This window comes from Aplidium turbinatum, chromosome 9, assembly GCF_918807975.1.
Source record: "Aplidium turbinatum chromosome 9, kaAplTurb1.1, whole genome shotgun sequence".
In the NCBI taxonomy this organism is placed as follows: domain Eukaryota; kingdom Metazoa; phylum Chordata; class Ascidiacea; order Aplousobranchia; family Polyclinidae; genus Aplidium; species Aplidium turbinatum.
The window spans coordinates 2,875,718-2,895,398 of NC_137480.1; the positions used below are offsets into that span (position 1 = coordinate 2,875,718).

Genomic DNA, 19,681 nt, shown 5'->3' on the forward strand with positions numbered 1-19,681 from the left:
ATAAATAGGAATAAAACTTAAAACTCAACTCGTTTGAGAAAACAGAAGCATGTTTTTCTCATTTTTGTTTTGAGGATAGGCATAGTACACAGTGAATCATGCCTCAGTGAATTAATGGCGGATTTGATTCACTGTGTACCGGACTTTAGCATACTGTGATATGTGTATAAAAAGTTTTTTTTTAGGCTATTTTAGATACGTTTGTAACTAAATATGCCTAGAGCTAGAAATAAGCCAAGAAAAATTGGTGCTACTCCTCCGGAGTTGATGAAAGAAGCTGTAGCCTAGAGCAGATCATCAAAAATAAAACTTCAATGTCTAGGGGGAGCAAGCTTGCAATCGGGGGGATGGCTCCCTCTCCCCGACCCCATGGCGACGCCTCTGTGTAGCTCATGGATCTGTTCCTTTTGCCTATTTACAAGAAGAAGTTTATGTCTCACTTTTAAAAAGTAACTGATTGTAACCGTGATTCACTGTGTACCGGCACCGGTCCACAGTGAATCAATTTTTTGTTTACATTTAAAATGCAAAATTTCAAAAACTAAAAGTGCAACAGATCTTGCATTAGAGTCATGTATAGTTTAAATCATGCGGAATCGTGTGACAAAATTTGATGTTTCAATGTTGATTTGAATGTAAAAAAATGCAAAAATAAACATTTGTGATTCACTGTACCCCGGTCTCCCTACACATAAATGCAACGATTTACACTCAAACTTACACATTAAATTGCAATGCTTTGGCAATCATAACAGCAGCTCTAAAACAGTGTCTGCATTAGTTCTACCTGATTTACAGCATTAATCTATAATACTCCAAAGCAGAACATTGCTATAGCCATAGTGGGGAGCCAGTGAACAATATGACTATGACCCCTACGGTAGGCTATAAAACCCTACTAGACACTCCAGTAGACAGTACGGCAGAGCACTGGGAGCAGGTAATAATTAATAGATCAAACAAGCAGCCATACCATTCCTCCTTCACGTGACGTTTCCATAGCTTTTCCGCTAAGTCGCTAATCCAGTTTAACAGAAAAAAGTTCACCTAAAATTCACTCTGATTCATTCACTGTAAAGCAAAATTTATAAAATTTCAATGAAAACTGTTGTGATTTTTTGCTATTTTGTGCTTAATATTGCTCCAAAAACAAGCCCAAGAACCCGCAACCCGCGACTGCTCAATTTTTCCCGCAACTCTTCTATCAAACTAGCCCAATTCCGCCGGAAAACCGCGGACCTGGTAACCCTGGGTAACACCGGTTATGGTGAGTAACGCCTAGAACATCACCCAACTAAGGCAAAAAAGAAAATTGAAAAAAGAAAACTAAATGCAAAATTAAACATCTCGCTTTTCCTTTCATCACAAGTATAAAAGTAACTACTTTCAATTCTCTCATTTTCGCAAACCATCATTTTTTCCCGATTAGTTTTCTTTTTTCAATTTCTCTTTCGCCTGAGTTGTGTGATGTTCTAGGTTTTTCCGTTATGATGAGACAGAAAGTGTTGCCAAAGACCTGTTTTCATTTTGCTTTGACGAAAGCTAGAAAAAAAATTTTTAGCCTAGTCTTACTCTATTTGATGGCTGTAACTATTTCTTATGTCCTCGTAAATAAACTTTACAATTATTGTAACGGTTGTTTGATCAAAGAAATTAAAATTAAAAGCAAAACTGCCTTAACTAAATTTTTATTCTTTTCATTAAAAATTTGCACCCATGAATGTGGAAAATGAAAAAAACGGAGAGTTTAATGCACTCATATTTTTAACATTAAGAAATAACGTGACGTTGTTTAGAGAGAAATTCTGAGCTCAAAAATAGGGAGGGGCCTCACAAATGGAATAGCCTAGGGCCTCTCATGGTCTAAATCCGGCCCTGCCTACAAGGAATTGTCATGTTTAAGTGGCTACCTTTTCGTTGATCCTGTACACATTTCCGCTTTGTACCGATTACAATGTGGTAATGGTAAATACTAGAACCTGACCATAAAATCAGCAAGGAAGAAATTTTAATTTTCAGTTTTCGAAACCTGGTTGATTCTAAGGTCAGGTTTCAATTTTTTTTTTTTTTTGTTCCAATGCTTACCTTGCAATGTGGGCCATAGCTTAAAGTTTTATATAGCCTACAGTATAGGCTATTATTGAATCACTGAAGCTGCCCGGTTGCTGAGTTTAAGAGTGAGTTTTTCACTTTATGAAGGGTTGTTTGTGAATTATTCCACCCACTAGGTGTCCCTGAATCGAAAGCAGTGCTGAAAATTCATTGCAGATTTTTTGCATGAGGTAAAACAGATCAATCAATCAATGGTTTATTTGCCAGAAACAAGAACACTAGGCTACATGGTCGAAATATGCAAGCTGTAGGCTATATACACTGCAAAAGTGGCTCAAGTTCCCATACTGACAGGGAGAAAACGAGACGACCATACTGTCTACTAGTAAATTGCCAACCTACAGAAATGCTAAATTTGTAGTAATTTTACAATTTTAAAGGTTAATCGTATTTCTTCTGCATTGTCAAAAGTTTGAAACCTCTGCCCTAGACTATGCGACGGTTTATAAAGACAATGTTAAAAACATCAAATTTACCCAAGTTGGCAGTAGGCTAGTACCATTTTTGGTGTTTAGGTACCACAAATGGGATAATGTCACATGGAGGTAGGCTGTATATCTCCATGGCCATTCCAGTGTACCCACTATAGGCTACTGAGGAGACCAAAAGGTCAAAACGGTGTGCACTGTCTGCAGTTATATATATAGGCCTACTATAGATAGGCTATTCTACATGCACAATATGGTTTGATTGGTTTGGTTTTGAATTTTTTATCGTCGAATTGATAAAGAGTAATAGGTTATTCCTGGTAGTTTCGCATAGCCTAGCCTACTTGTAGAGCAGTGGTTCTGAACCTTTTTCCTTCTTGACATCACTTTGAAATCACCGTTCTCGCACCCCTTTTAGAATGACTCAAAAGTAATGTTGTTTACATTAATAACAAAACCATTGTGTTTCTTAAATCTTTATTCATACAACTGACAATGAAATAACACATTAGCCTATGATGCTTTCCTCTACGGGGATCTGAAAATTTTACGTGTTTTTACTTGTAGTCTACCCCTTATTGCGAGGTTTGGTGGCTAACAATCTTTTATTCTGTGATGGCATTTCCTCATGCCACCTGTCACGATGGGTCGACCAATCTGCGGTTTTGCCAATCGCAGATCTTCTCCAATGTAGTCTAGTCAACGCTTCTTAGGACTAGGGATGGTAGAAGTAGGTATTCCACTGTCCCTACTTAGGACACTCACAAAGGTTATTTCCATGGACGTTAAAGAACTAAATTTTCTTTGACCACGCGACTTCTTCCATGTGTTGCACGTGTCCGCACCAACGCAGCTTTCTCCATTTCATGACATCTCCAAGCTGATAAATGCCAAGCCTGGATCTCAGCTCTTCCATCATCACCTGTCAGAAAGTCACTTGGAATAGATCCATCGTTCCATGCCATTATCATCGCAACATGACCAATTTCACTTTTTAAGAGTGATAGGCCAAGTCTTATTTGTATGCAGTAACAGGGTTTATGAGAGAAATCAGGACTGGTCGGGAAACAATACGTAAAATGGGCCCCAAATTTTTTTTCAGCAAAAACAAAAGCAACGAATTTGTATTTATACGTTGCATCATATGTTTCAAGCTGAACATCACATATTTCAAGCTGAAAAGCACATTCCTATGAATTTCAATTTCACTCGACTACACTTGCATTTATCACTCTACACTTGCAGCAAAATTGCTAAGGTTGTTTACTAATTTGTCTAGAAAAAATTGTAGAGTCGTATGGTTTGCACATCTCATACGCGGTGCCTTTGGCACTTCAACCAGTGTTTAAAAATGCCGTAACATAAACACATATATACTGTCATATATCAACATCTACACATATCTGTTTCAAAAGTTGATTGGTTTTGAATCTTTATCCTCGTACTGACAAAGCCTTGATAGGTTATTCCTGGTAGTTTCGCATACTTGTGGAGCAGGGGTTCTTAAACTTTTTTTTATCGCGGACCCCTTAAAAAAATTTTTGGTTTGCGTGGACCCCCTTTGTGGCCTAGTCCAAGAAACTTTTTTGTTCAGCATGAATTGGACATAACGCAATAAAATTAAAATAAATTAGTATCAAAATTTATGTTTTATTTAATTTTAGAAATAGCGAATGCAGATTGTTTTTCAATATCTTTGATTTAATTTCATTAACCGTACCTGTTACTGGCGTAGATCCTATGGTCTCGCCCTCTGCTAATTCAGCAATTTCACATAGAAGCAGTGACGCTAGAAACCTGAGATTTCTTGACTTTTACTTTTTTTTCTTGCCCCAACTTTTAATCCCGATTATGTTGGTATCGGATAATTGTGAAGTTCACAATAAACCTTTTGTCACAGCCAGTTATGAAATGCAAGAAATGTGCTGATATTCAATAGCTTGATTGACAGTTTACTATTAGCGTGCGGTTTCATTTTGTGTTTGTCACTCAAAACGCGACAGCGTTAAAATTCCATCCTGTATGCAAGCAGAAAAATCCGTCATTTTTACATTGATTCAACGTCGATTTTTCTGTCTGGGTAGGGAGTCGGTCTTTGACGCGATATGAGCCATTCTTTGCTGGCAGACAATAATTAGGAAAGTAATTTGTTATTTGCGCAAATTGCTTTGTAGTGCAAAAAGTGCATGGAATACTGTTTGCACAAAAACAAAATTGATGAAATTCTGTGTTCAACGCAAGAAGACTTTCAAAATAAAATGTGAACTGAGAAATTTGACTAAGAAATGGCGAAAATAGGTCTAAAACCGAGTCTTTATCATCTTTTCTACCTAAAATACACAATCACGAATATATTTTGCAAAATAAATTGATTGAAGTGATAGATAAGGCTTTTGACCAACGGCATGCTTTTTCCCGTTGTTATTTGATATAAGCCGACGGAGTAATTAGCAATCAGAGAGACGTAGACCTGATGGTCTCGGCCAGTAACTCTTGCCGCCATAAGGAAGCAGTAACAGATACGGTTAATGTGAAGTATGCTGCTGTTTGTCTTCAACAAGAACATGAAATTGTGGCTTCGTGTTTGATAGAGATGATAGGATAGTTGTTTGAACTTAATCTTTTTTCTTTTGAAAAATTTAATCCATTTTTGAAATTATAAGTTACGGTACACTAAGATTTCTATATGACCCCAGTTTAAGAACCCCTGCAGTAGAGGCTTTTCACGCAGGGCCAGTTACCGAGGTTGACAGAGTGAAGTTTCCGATTGTTGAAGTGTTTGTTGCTTGGGTTAAGGTTAATTATTCCTGTTGTTGCCGGTAAATTATTTCATCCATTAGGTGCCGCTGAATGGAGAGCAGTCCTTAGAATGCGTTGCTCATGCGCACCCTGAGAGCCGAACCAGCGCTGTTTGATCTTGAAGCTTCTTCGTCCACGAAGTCACGCGCTAACCTTGCGCACCGCAAACGATAGCTTTGGTCCACTCTACTGCTGAATACCGCACCATTGTTTGGTGCCGCAGTGCCCCCACCCGCCTCATAGACCAGCCAATCAACGACGCATTACGGAGGGGAAATCCGGGACCAGTGGGACAAAAAATAACTTTTTTTTCAATAACTCAAATAATTAAATGATATGAGATGTTCTACTGGTGCAAATTAAGCTAAACTATCACAAGATGTATACAGTGACAATCTGCTTTTATTCCGACGTTTCGTCAATCAGACACGACTGACTTCTTCAGGGGGCTAGACCAGATTGACGAAACGTCGGAATAAAAGCAGATTGTCACTGTATACATCTTGTGATAGTTTAGCTTAATTTGCACCAGTAGAACATCTCATATCATTTAATTTAATGCCTGGTGAACAGCCTCATTCAATTTTCAACTCAAATAATCTTCGAACAATGTGAACCAAACTTATTTTTTATAAAGTTCCACAATTTGCTCACATCTTCAAAACAATTTTCAACAACTTTTTTTTGATGTTTATTTTCAAGTTTTAAATGCCGCATTCAAGTGCCCCATTGGTGCCTCACCTAAGGAAGCAGTGGGACATCTAAAAAATGCATTTAGTGCAACAAGAAACTGGTTGCAAATAAAAACAGATTTTAAATTGCTTTCATACATGCATTTGTGTGTCACAATGTATTGTTTCGACTCTTTACATCAAAGAAACGTTGAAATAAATAGTTTTAATAGATTGACTCCACGAAACTCTCAAACTTTAAAAACAAACGCTAGCTACTGGAAACAAAACAAAATACGCGATGGAGTTGTTTAAATGTCCAACTTTTATGAAAAAACATTTGTCAAGCACCATCATATTGTATCGTATTTATACTGTGCCACAGGTCCTGGAAAAATGTCCCACTGGTGCCTGAACCTCACTTTGAAATATTTTTGTCTTAGTCTAAAACTTAAAATAAAATCTTTGCGTTTCGCTTAAGTGGAAGTGCAAGTTATAAAGATTAACTTAACCTAAAAATATGACCACTGCTGTTTACATCAGCAAGTGAGAAAAGTCTCTTTGGTGTCACGATTGAACTACAAAAACTTTTGCCATCAAACAACACTGACCCGTATCTCGCTTCCACACGCAAAATGTCAGTCATTTACATCCACTACGCTTCAAGAAAGTGGTAGTGTCCCACTGGTAAAGCGTCCCACTGGTCAACTATCTCCCCTACTGTGACTGGATGCCTGCGCCCTACTCCAACAGCAACAGAGTACCTAACCCCTGCAGGGATCCAACCTGCTGAGCTTCTCCGACAGGGAGCTATTACATACACCTGACTTGCCGGACAGAATATCCTGACCACTTGCTCCACGCAAAACTCTGCGTTAGTAGTAGTAGATGCATGGTAGAGCAAGTAAATGTACTAACCCTTAGTACGAACTGGTAAGACCCCTCGCTTGGTACGAACCCTAGATCGCATCCTTTGTGGTACGAACCGAAGATAAGGTTGTTTGGTCTGAACTTTGTGGTACGAACTTGTAAGAACGGATGTTATGACGTAGCCACCGGTACGAACGGATGTTATGATGTAGCCACCGGTACTAAGCCTAGTCGGTACGAACGGATGTTATGATGTAGCCACCGGTACTAAGCCTAGTCGGTACGAACTTGTAAGAACGAATGTTATGACGTAATGATATGTAAGAACGACCGGTAAGAACTCTATGAACGAACTTGGTATCGAACCCTCCGACCTAGGACGGGTTCGGTACGAACGAGTGATGCTAATAGGTTATGTATTAAATCTAAGTACGAACTTTAGCTAGAAACTACAAGCTAACATACTCTATGTCTTGGTTTACTTATAAAAAGCAACAAATAAAAACGGGGGAGACTGAGGAACTGCTCAACCCTGAGCTTTGGAGGTATGTTAAAGATTTAATATTTTAGTAATTTTAATTTAGTAAACACAATTAAATTAAGCGACCTATAAGTTTAAAACTATTGATAAAAAAATTAATAAATTACATGACATTCATTACAAACCCTTTCTTGCAGAGATGTGAACTGGCAAGCGGTGAGAGAATTAGAAGAGGATTTGAAAAATCCTAATTTATGGCAGTGAGTATAATAAATAAATCTATCTTTTTATCATATCTTATTTTTATCACATAACTTTAAAATGTTCTGTAGGTCAACCCATAACTTTAAATAAGCAGTTCAACACGTAAATTCACAACAACTTTAACATTGACTAAATAGAGTTATTGTTTGTCATTTTGAAAAGTTTATTTTTTTTACAGAGATATTGAATGGTCACAAGCACAAACCGGCACTGGGTGCGTATTTTCTAAAAGTAAACCACGCTTTTTCTTTGTTCGTTTTTAAGTCACGTGGTAATTATGGAATTTTACATCACGTGCTAACCGCATTTTTTAAGTCACGTGCTAATTATGGAATTTTACATCACGTGCAAACTCAAGTCATGTGCGTCTTTTTTTTTTGGATTAGAACAAAGGATGTGTAATTTTGTTGAAACACTTAATCCCACCTCCAAATGTATCCTGTTGGAGGTTCGAGTGGTAATCCGCATAACATTGCACACTGACCTCCATCTAACACTTTTGTTTGTTCATTTTTTTTCTAGACCACCTTCTAATCAAGACCAACCTCCCAAGGAACAAGACATTCAGTAGGTGCCTACTCATCTTTAATTTGTTTTAGTTGTATACATTATTTACCTAAATAGCCCCACTATACACCACACAGATCAAGCAACACTCCTCTTTTCAAATCAGAATCAGATTTGATATTAATAGACAAGTTGCTAAGTACAGTCAATGGTCTAACTCGAGTTGTTCATGAGTCTTTTTTAATTCCAGGGAATTTCGAAAACAAAATGCTTCCAGCATTCATGCGAAACATTTCACCAAACAGAAAGTGCAAGATCGATTCAACTTTGCTTTGAATGACAATGATTTGGCTTCCAGGAGAGATGAGCTTCGTCATGTGGTGTTTGAGTCGCAACAATCCCAATTCAAAATTAATTATAGTTTTGGTTTCATTTTAAGACATAGAGTGAATAGAACTTTGCGCTTTTGGCATGCCTCTCATGGAAGTGACCTGGTCTTGCGAATTCCACCCCTTATTTCAAATGCCCAAGATTTTGAAGAATTTTTAGACACTTTGATAAATCAAGACATGTTAGAGTACGCACATTTGCAGCGACCAAACTCAAGCTGGGTTGTTGAAGAAGTAACTAATGTGACAATTTTTGTTAGCAAGTTGCCTAATCATACTATTGGTTGTTGTGTAGAATTACCAGATTTCATTGCTAATAAGAATGGAATCCATGCTCTCGTCAAAAGTCAACAATCCCAGCGGTCATATACAGACAATTTATGTTTCTTTCGTTGTTTAGCATTACAAAGTGGTTGCACCTGTGTGAACTTAGAAACAGTTGCTAAACAAAAGTTTCATGCATATTGTTCACGCTTTCATGTTGATCCTATGCAATTTTCAGGAATCTCACTATTTGAGTTGGGTGAAGTTGAAAAGTTTTTTAAAGTTAATATTTGTGTTTACAAACTGGAGATGAAACAACAAGTATTTGCTACTTTAGTGCAAAGGAGTGCAACGCGGTTTTCAGAAACAATGTATTTAAATTTATTTGAAAACCATTTCAGCTTTATCTACAACTTGTCACTTTACTCTAAAACTTTTGTGTGTCAAAAATGTAACAAAATTTGGACCCAAGGGTTTATGTACAACAGGCATTTGAGGACGTGCGAATTTAATGTGAAAAATAAATTTGTAGGAGGAGTTTACAACACACCTCAAAATATTTTTGATCGATTAGAGCAAATCAACATTTACATCCCAAAGTCTGAGAGATTCTATCCATTCAGAGGGGTTTACGATTTTGAATGCTTATTTTTAAATGACCAACTCCCCAACAGATCTGACACAATTCAATGGAAGGCTGAGCATCGGGCATGTTCAGTAAGTGTATCTTCAAATGTACCAGGGTTTGAAAATCCCATATGTTTTGTCGATGAGGGTAATGTAAAAGAACTTGTTGCTAAAAAATTAGACTACTTGGGTCAAATCTCTTCTGCTGCTTATGACATACTTGTTGCAAAGTTTAGCTATGTGTTTGAAGAACTAGAATCTCGTTGCTCATCTGATGAAAAAGATCCTAAAAACAAGCCCATTAAGGAGTTAATTGAACGTTTCGATTCGTATTTAAAAGAGTTACCTGTCCTTGGTTTCAACAGCGGCCGGTACGATTTGAATTTGGTAAAAGGGGAGCTTTTTGAGCAACTCCAAAATGATATTGAGTTTGTAGTGAAAAGAAATAATAATTTCATGTGTGTCAAAACAGACACTTTAAAATTTCTGGACATTATGAATTACATAGCACCAGGTTTTTCTTATGATAAATTTATCAAAGCGTACGAGGTACAACAAACCAAATTCTTTTTTCCGTATGAATGGTTAACTGACTTATCCCAATTGAACCAACCTTTTCTGCCGGCGCACGAATGCTTTTACAGTAGTTTGAAAGGGTGTAACATTACTTCAGAAGAGTATGCTTTATGTCAAAACACTTGGAGAGAGGAGGGTATGGAAACAATGAGGGACTTTTTAGTGTATTACAACAATCTCGATGTCGGGCCTTTTTTAACTGCTGTAGAGAAATGTTTTCAATTTTATAAATCCAAATCTCTTGACATGTTTAAAGATGGGATTTCTGTACCTGGTTTAACTTTGAAATATCTCTTTTCGACCCTTGATTCTGGAGTTAGCTTTACTTTAATTGACCAGAAAAACAAAGACCTTTTTGACTTGTTGAAATCTCAAATAGTAGGTGGACCTTCGATTATTTTTCACAGATACCAAGAAAAGGGTGTGACAAAATTGCGTGAACTAGAATACGGCACAAGTGCCAAAGTGTGTCAATCGATTCTCGGGTTAGATGCTAACGCTTTATACTTGTTTGCATTGTCTCAATTAGCTCCAACAGGACGGTTCATTCGTTACAAAGAGTCAGACGAGTTCAAACCAAAAACATCTCACAAATATGGACATCTTGCAATGGAATGGCTTGAATTTCTTTCTGTACAGGAGGGTCGCCACATTCAACATGCATTTAACAAGGGTGAAGTAAAAGTTGGTAAGCTCTTTGTTGACGGTTTTTGTAAAGAGACTCAAACAATCTACCAGTTCCATGGGTGCTTTTGGCACGGTCATGTCTGCCAGCTCAACATCGATTCTTCAACCGGACTGATGAAAAAGACGAATTCTTGCAGTGGCATCTCGATGGAACAGCTGCGTGAAAACACTGAAAAAAACAACAAGTATTTACATGACTTAGGTTACAGAGTGATTCAAATTTATGAATGTCAATGGCTTGAACAAAAAAAAAGTTACAGTGTAAAACAATTTTTAAAAACCTTGAATGTGCTCAAACCCTTTTACAATATGACCCAAGACTCTTTTCTTTCTGCAATTCTAGAGGATAAGTTGTTTGGGTTGGTCTTGTGTGACATAGAAACACCTGAAGCATTGAAAAGTCATTTTTCTGAATTTTGCCCAGTTTTCAAAAATACTGAAGTCTCTCGTGAAGATATAGGAGAGCACATGCAACAATTTGCTGAACAAAACAGGCTATTGTCTAAACCCAGACGCATGCTGGTGTCAAGTTACTTTGGTTCCAAGCTGTTGTTGATTACCCCTTTGCTAAAATGGTATTTACAGCATGGTCTTGTTGTGACAAAAATCTATGAAGTTATTCAATATCAACCCAACCAGTGCTTTCAGAAATTTGCAGATCAGGTCTCGAGCGCCAGGAGAACTGGAGACATCAATCCAAGCAAGAAAATTTTGGCTGACACTTTCAAACTGTGGGGTAATTCAGCTTATGGTAAGACCATCACAAATAAACAAAAGCATAAAAAAATCAAATTCTGTAATAATGAGACAGTAACAAGTGAAATTAATGAACCATTCTTTCATCACTTGAACCCAATCTCAGAAAATCTTTTTGAAGTAGAGAGTTTCAAGAAAAGTATTAAATTAGATTTACCTCTGCAAATTGGTTTCTTTGTGTATGGGTACGCTAAACTGCGAATGTTAGAGTTCTACTATGACTTTTTGGATAAATTTGTTGACCGCAGAGACTTTCAATGTCTTGAGATGGATACAGATTCTTTGTACTTTGCTTTATCTGCCCAATCTTTAGAAGAGGTGATAAAACCAGAAAAACGTCTTGAGTTCTTCACTACCTACCATTTGTGGTTTCCTTCCATTGCTTGTCCCACCCATCGTGCTGATTTTATTTCTATTAAATGTCGTGGTGGTGAATTTATTCCTCAGGACTGTTGCATTGCACAGCAAAAATTTGATAAACGCACGCCTGGGTTGTTTAAGGAAGAATGGTCAGGAGTTGGTTTTGTAGGTTTATGTTCTAAGACCTACTATTGCTTTGGGTCTTCAAACAAACAAGTTTCAAAAGGGTTGAGTACCACCACAAATAATTTCAACAAAGATTCATATCTCAATGTTTTAAAAACTCACCAGAGTGGGAAAGGGGTCAACGTTTCATTCCGAGTTAAAGACAATAAAATGTTTACATATCAACAAACAAAAAAGGGGTTGGCTTATTTCTACCCCAAACGAATTGTGTGTGCTGATGGAGTGACAACATCACCATTGTCTGTGTAATTTTTCTTTTGCTTTGTCATGTTTGGTTTTCTTAGAAATGTTTTGGTTTTACTCATGGGGCTATTGCATTGTTTCTTGTGTGTTTATTCATGTTTTTGCTTTCAGGCTTTAAGATTATTTTTAAATTACAAAATTGATATGTCAAATCTATTAAGTGATGAGGATTGTATACGGCTGGCGTCCCAACTCCATTATTCCGCCGGATGGTTTGTTCTTGGTGCGCGACTTGGCATTACATTCCCGATTCTTGAAAACATCGAAGAGGATTATCGATATGGTATGTTTGAACCAACCAATAATCAAGTGTGGAGTTGTTAAAATTTCTAACATTTTGTTCCTTTGCAGCATTTGAAAAAAAAATCGCTTTGTTCCGTGCATGGGTTCATCTACGAGGACGCTCCATCCCCGATCTCGTTGCTGCTCTGCGGGAAGCTGAAGTTTCAGTGGATGTTTGGCGTTTCCTGAACAATAAATAAACTGTTATGTATTGATCTCGTTCCATTTGCAACGATGAACCCGTCATTAAAACATCCTTTTACCTGTCTAGTGGCTGGACCTACTCAATCTGGAAAGACTTTCTTTGTTTCTAAGTTAGTACAAAACGCTTCAACAATCATCGAACCTCCGGTTGTAAAAATAATATGGTGTTACTCGGAATGGCAAGTTGCGTATAAACAACTAAAAAATGTTGAATTTATTGAAGGCTTACCACGAATGGAAGATCTTGATGATTCTCAGGCAAAACTTGTTATTATTGACGATCTTATGGGTAGTTTTGAAAAAACATTGGCTGATTTATTCACTAAAAAGTCTCACCACAAAAATTTGAGTGTGGTTCATATTGTACAAAACATTTTTCATAAAAGCACAGGGCATAGGACGGTTAGTTTGAATTCACATTATCTCATAATATTCAAGAATCCGCGAGATGTGACTCAAGTGCGTCATTTAGCGAAACAAATGTATCCACACAATCTAGGAATTATGCAGGAGGCTTTTCGTGATGCGACGTTACAATCATATGGTTACCTTTTCGTTGATTTGAAGCAAGAAACTCCCGATCACATGAGGCTAAGAACTAAGATTTTTCCCGGTGAAAGGCAGGTCGTCTACGTACCAAAAGTATAAATACTCGTAGTGTTTGAAAAAATCTATCATTTGTCAACATGTCTGTTAGATTGAGAAGAAACGCGTCGACTCTTCAAACTCTTGGCACCTGTAAACCTCCACTTAGAAAAGCTATAGTGAAGTCAGCGGGTCATGATTTGATTCATTGTTTATGTGAGTGTGCACTAAATATATTAAAAGGTCACGTCCCTTTGAAACCCCATCAAAAGCGAGTTTTATCGCGTCACAAACAGACCTTAAGAGCTTTGACAAAGAAAAACGTATCTGTTCAGAAAAAAAGAAAACTTATCCAAAAGGGTGGGTTTTTAGGCGCCCTTATCGCCCCACTTCTATCGGCAGTAATTCCTGCAATTAGTTCACTGTTTACAAGAAAATGATTCATGCAAGGAAAATGGTGTTGGTTGACCCAAGACACCTCAATGACCAAGAAAAACGATCAACAGAACGCCAACTTTCCAGTTTGGATAAAGAGATGAATGAAATTCTTGCCAGTGATTTGGCAGATGACGAAAAAGTAAAACTTTATCAACAAACTTTGCAACGCTATCTACAATTTCAAACTAAAAAAACCCAACCAATGCATATAAATATTGAACCACCCCTTGAAGAAAGAAACGATAAACAGCAAGTTTCACAAAACAAAGAACAAAGTGAACAGCGACTTTTGAAAAGTATTCCTATGAGATTTGCGAAAAAAGGTCAACTGTTGATAAACTTTATAAAAGATAACCCAAAGCTGAAATGGAATGATAAAGGCGAATTGATTGTTAATGAAACGCTTGTCCCCAACTCCAACATTGAAGACTTGGTCAATGATTCTTTGAGTGCAAGAAAAACCTTTCAACCAAAGGGCTGGAAAACGTTCATGAATGCGTTGAGAGAGTCTAACGTCCCTAGACATTTAATTGTAAACAAAGAGCGGTTAAAATACCTTGAAGCTCCATCTAACTTGCACGTCCCTTATTCAGTCTCTACACCAAAAAACAAGCGTCCCCCACCCCTGAAATCACGCAGTGAACCTAGTAAAACAAACTTCTGGGTGCCTTATTAGTCATGTCCTTTCAAAAAATTTATTACAACCCTAAAAAGGTTGGTAGTATTGGTGGTGTAAATGCTTTACAAAGAGCTTCTAAAAAATCCTCAAAGACAGTGAAGCAGTGGCTACAAAACCAACGTGCTTACACCCTTCACAAACCACTGAGAAAAACATTTCTTCGTAGACGTGTCATTGTTGGTGCCATAGACGATCAGTGGCAAGCTGATTTGATTGATTTGATTGGTTTGAAACGACACAACAGCAGTTACAGATTCTTGCTGACTTGCATTGATGTTTTATCAAAATACGCTTGGGTTGTCCCACTCAAACAAAAAACTGGAAAATGTCTTATTGATGCATTTCAATCAATTATTGAAAAGAGAAAACCACTACGTCTTCAAACAGACAAAGGGAGTGAATTCACGAATCGTTCTTTCCAGATGTTTTTAAAACGAAACAATATCTCTTTCTTTACCACACACAATGCCGAAACAAAGGCGAGCATAGTAGAAAGATTCAATCGAACTTTAAAAACCAAAATGTTTCGATACTTTACAGCTAAAAATACCCAGAGATACATTGACATTCTTCCTGACTTGGTTCATGTGTACAACCACAGTTACCATCGCTCAATCAAGAAAGCTCCAGTTGCGGTGACGTTACAAAATCAAGAAGAGATCTGGCAAACTTTATACGGAGAACCTCAAGTTTTAAAACAACCAAAACTTCATGTTGGTGATGTGGTCAGAATAAGCAAAGAAAAAAGGGTATTTGAGAAAGGCTACCTCCCCAATTGGACTGAGGAGTTGTTCACTGTTTCTAAAGTTCTGAAAGAATACCCACCTGTTTACAAAATTAAAGATTACAATGGTGACGAATTAGATGGTACGTTTTATGATGAAGAACTCCAAAAGATAATCAAAAAGGACGATCAGTACTTGGTAGAGAGTATTCTGGCAAAGCGCAAAAATAAAGTTCTTGTGAAGTGGTTAGGTTATCCACATTCTTTTAATAGTTGGATTGGAAGCAAAGAGTTACAGCGTTTCAAGAAGTAATGTTATATTCCCGATCAAGATATATCATTGATTCATTTCGTGTGTCATTGCTGTCGTGCAATCATGAATTCTATTCAAATAAAAACAATTTTAGAAAAAGATGTGTTTGCGAATGTGATTTTTAAAGGTGTGTTTGCAAGAGATGAATTGTTAAATTTAGATGCAGAACCTCCAGCTTTGATTGTATTTAATTTAGACCCACGAAGTTTACCAGGTTCACATTGGGTTGGCTTGTACATCAATTCGGAAAGGAAAGGTGTTTACTTTGATCCTATGGGAATAAGACCTTTGTTTCATGATATCTACAGGTTTATACAATTGCATTGTTCTGACATTCAGTTCAACGATCGCACAATACAAGATTTTAACTCCACAACATGTGGTCACCACGTCATTCTTTTTTGTCTTCTCTCCGCTAGAGGTCGATCCCTCCAAGAAACCCTTGAGATTTACTCTAATGATTTGAAAGAAAATGATGATTTAGTTCGAAACGTAATCCACCTATAAATACCACTCTTTAACACATACAACATTCATTTCAAAAATGGATACCGAGATTGGATCATCACCAGCACCTTCCATAGCAAGTAACAGTTCTATTCAACAAAAAGGTATCTGGAAACACTCTTTAGCATTTGTCTTTCAGGTTTTGTTGATTTACATCATCGTGTGTGCTTCAATTTATAACTTGAGCAATAACACACAACAGAAAGATTTGTGGATTTCTTTGCTTGGAACTTGCCTTGGATTTATTCTTCCAGCTCCGAAAATCAAACGTTGACATGTACTTGACCTTACCGTCAAACGCATCAATGGATATATTTCCAGACAATACATTAACAAATTTTAAAGTAAAGTTACCTCACAGAATGGAACTGTCGGGTGAATGGGAAGCTGGAATTGTTGAATTTCATTATCCAATTTCTTGGTATAACGTTCCTGATGGGGGTAAAAGAGACTTATACATACTGACCCATTACACAGATAAAGACGTTGACAATACCAACTCAGGTTCGTTCACCTTTAAGAATAGTTATGGATTCTTGAGTATCCCACCAGGTCATTACGACAAACCACGGGACTTTGTATCTGCTTTAAACAAACTCAACCACAACATCGCCCAAATGATTCCAGACGCTTTGGAAAGATACGGACTAGAGCCACCATTCTTTAAAGTTGATTTCAACCAACAGCTGCACAAATTAAACTTTGACATAAAACCACCGCTAGTTTTCGAAATTTCTGATGAAGTAAAAGATTTGTTTGGGTGTACTTCACGATATTTAAACGGAAAAATGTCTGCCCCAAACCAACTCAAAATCAAACAAATTTATCACACTTTGTATGTATACTCTGACATCATTGAAAATCATATCGTCGGAGACTCTTCAGTTCCTTTACTCTCAGCAGTAACAGTCAAAGGAAGAAAGTTTGACAATGTCTCACACACTTTCCAAAAGGTTCAATACCACCCCTTACGAGTCAATGCATTTGAAATGGTAGAGATCAGTATAAATACCGATACTGGACAGATAGTACCGTTTCAGTTTGGAAAGGTGTTGGTAACGCTTCATCTACGTCGACAAAGAAAATGGTAGCGTCAAACGCTTATGAACACTATTACGTCAATCAGGCTGGAAGTGGTTTGCCAGTTTTTCATGGAGCCCCTGTACAAGGCGGACATGGGTTAGGTGGTGTTCTTGCAGGGATTGGTCGAATGGTTTTGCCGTTAATTAAAACAGGAGCTAAAGCAATTGGAAAGCAAGCTTTACGGTCTGGTTCTGAGTTTGTCGGTGATGTCCTTAGCGGGCATAATGTTAAGCAAGCAGCTATTCGGCGATCAAAAGAAGCTGGGAAAAACCTCTTAGGGTCGGTATTACACCAAAAACCGAATAAAAACAGAAAGCGACCAAGACATCAAGTCATTTCAAAAAAATCAAAGCGCAGGAAGCAGTCAAAAGATATTTTCTCTTAATGGCGTTTCTCCACCCTCAATCTTGTGAATGTGTGAAAGGTCAGTTGGATTTGTTTTCTGTTCCGTTGACACAAACTTCAGTCGAATCAGGAAAATGGATTGAATTTAGACCACTCAACAATATATCAGAAGGTGGAGCAATAGAATTCAATGTGAGTTCATCACACTACCTTGATCTGACCAATTCTTACTTTGTAGTAAGTGCACAAATTGTGAAACAGAATGGGGAAAATCTAGGCCAAGACGATGTAGTTGCACCTACAAATCTGTGGATTCATTCTCTTTTCTCTCAAGTTGAGTTGACTCTCAATGACAAACTAATTTCTGCATCAAATGTCACTTACCCTTATCGAGCTTATTTGGAAACTCTTTTGTCCTTTGGACAAGACAGCAAAGACAGCCAGCTCACTGCATCAATGTGGCAAACTGACACCCCCTCACACATGGGTTCCCTTGCTGACAACAATACCGGATTTACAAAACGAAAACAACAAGCTCGTTTGAGTCGTGTAGTTCACATGGCTTCAAGACCACACTTGGATATATTCTCACAGAATAGATATTTGCTCAACGATGTCAAAATGCGCTTAAAATTCATTCGCTCTAAAGACGGATTCAATTTGATGGCTGCAAATAATTCAACTTTTAAAACCGTACTCAAGAACATCTCTCTGTTCATACGACAAGTTTCCATAAGTCCTTCGGTTTCTATTGCTCATACAAAAGCTTTACAAGTCGGAAATGCTAAATACCCCCTCCGTAGGGTTGCGGTAAAAAGCTTCACAGTGTCAAGAGGAAACATGTCTGCCAACCAAGAAAATCTTTTCAATGGACAACTCCCCAAACGGGTGGTGCTTGGATGTGTGACAAATACTGCATTCAATGGAACAAGAGCTGAAAATCCATTCAATTTTCAAAACTTTGGAATCAACTTTTTAGCTCTGTACAAAAACGGAGAACAGATCCCTTCAAAACCGTTGCAACCTAACTTTCCTTTAAACCAGTACGTTCGATCCTACATGTCCCTATTCACCGCCACAGGGAAGTTTTTAAAAGACCAAGGCAATGGGTTGAAATATGATGAATACCCAAATGGTTACACACTTTTCGCCTTTGATCTCAGTCCTGACCTAACTGATGATGGATCGTTGGATTTGGTAGAACAAGGAAATTTACGAATGGAGCTGCGTTTCAGTCAAGCTCTGGAGAACACAATCAACGTGATCGTTTATGGGGAGTTTGACAATATTATTCAGATTGACAAGAACCGCAATGTGATTTTTGACTACACTGTTTAATAAATGTTGTATTGAAATATTGCGCAATAAAAAAAGAGAGAAAAAGAAAAAAAAGTTTGATGCTATATAAACTAACATTGGTGAGAGAAAGGTACAACATTCAAGAATTTGAGGCAAGTCTAAACCAGCTTTTGTCAGAGAAGGTAGAGTAGTAAAGAAATTGGGGCAAGGTAAAATGAACTCTTATCAGACACGATTAAGAACATTTAGTGAGGCGTGGCCACACCAAGAAAATACTTTTTCCCCACCAGATATGTTTGCTGAAGCTGGGTTCTTTTACCTCACCAACTTAGATTGGGTAAAGTGTTTTTCATGTGGGGTGAAGTTGCAAGGATGGCATGAGAAAGATGATCCTTGGTTTGAACATGCAAAGTGGAGTCCTCTGTAAGTATATTCTGACATAAGAAAATTTTATAAAATTGTTTTCGATTGTTAATTGGTTATTCACATAGCTAAACCACGCTATTTTGACAGATGCGAATATTTGAGAGAAAAGAAAGGAACACGATTTATCGAAATTATCACAAGTCAGTTTTTAAACGGACGACATAGCAGTTTTACACGTGATGGAAGAGTGTTAATCAACAACCAACGCACAAGAACAGAACAGAGAAATATGTTTTTCTTCGGAGAAGAAGACACTTCTCGCCTACGAGATGAGCAACCCAGACCAGCTGGAGAAGTACTCATGCAAGGAATTCAACGACCTGAAACAGAACTAACAGATACTTACTCTTGTGTTGTTTGCTTAGAAAGCAGAACCAATACCATCATCTTACCTTGTGGGCACATGTGTTGTTGTCGGGATTGTGTGCAAAAATTAAATACATGTCCTTATTGTAGAAAAAAAATATTGAAAACTGTTATTGTTTATCGTGTCGAATAAAAGTTAAAAAAAAACAACCTCAGTCATGGGAATTGAACCCAGGTCACTGATCATTAGCAATGTAACATAAAAAAAAA

General features: G+C 37.5%; 2 protein-coding genes across 2 annotated transcripts; both read left to right on the plus strand.

Moving 5' to 3' along the window:
* The first annotated feature begins 9,262 nt into the window (after positions 1-9,262).
* LOC145777435 (uncharacterized) lies at positions 9,263-12,226 on the plus strand. The gene has a single exon (XM_082588807.1). The coding sequence runs from the start codon at positions 9,263-9,265 to the stop codon at positions 12,224-12,226; it is 2,964 nt and encodes a 987-aa protein (XP_082444933.1).
* A 5,193-nt stretch (positions 12,227-17,419) lies between these two features.
* LOC145777437 (uncharacterized protein F54H12.2-like) lies at positions 17,420-18,718 on the plus strand. Its single transcript, XM_082588809.1, has one exon. The coding sequence runs from the start codon at positions 17,420-17,422 to the stop codon at positions 18,716-18,718; it is 1,299 nt and encodes a 432-aa protein (XP_082444935.1).
* The last annotated feature ends 963 nt before the right edge of the window (positions 18,719-19,681 follow it).

Coding starts and splice junctions, on each gene's coding strand:
- LOC145777435 (XM_082588807.1), top strand. CDS start 9,263: ATGTACAACAGGCATTTGAGGACGTGCGAATTTAATGTGAAAAATAAA.
- LOC145777437 (XM_082588809.1), top strand. CDS start 17,420: ATGGCGTTTCTCCACCCTCAATCTTGTGAATGTGTGAAAGGTCAGTTG.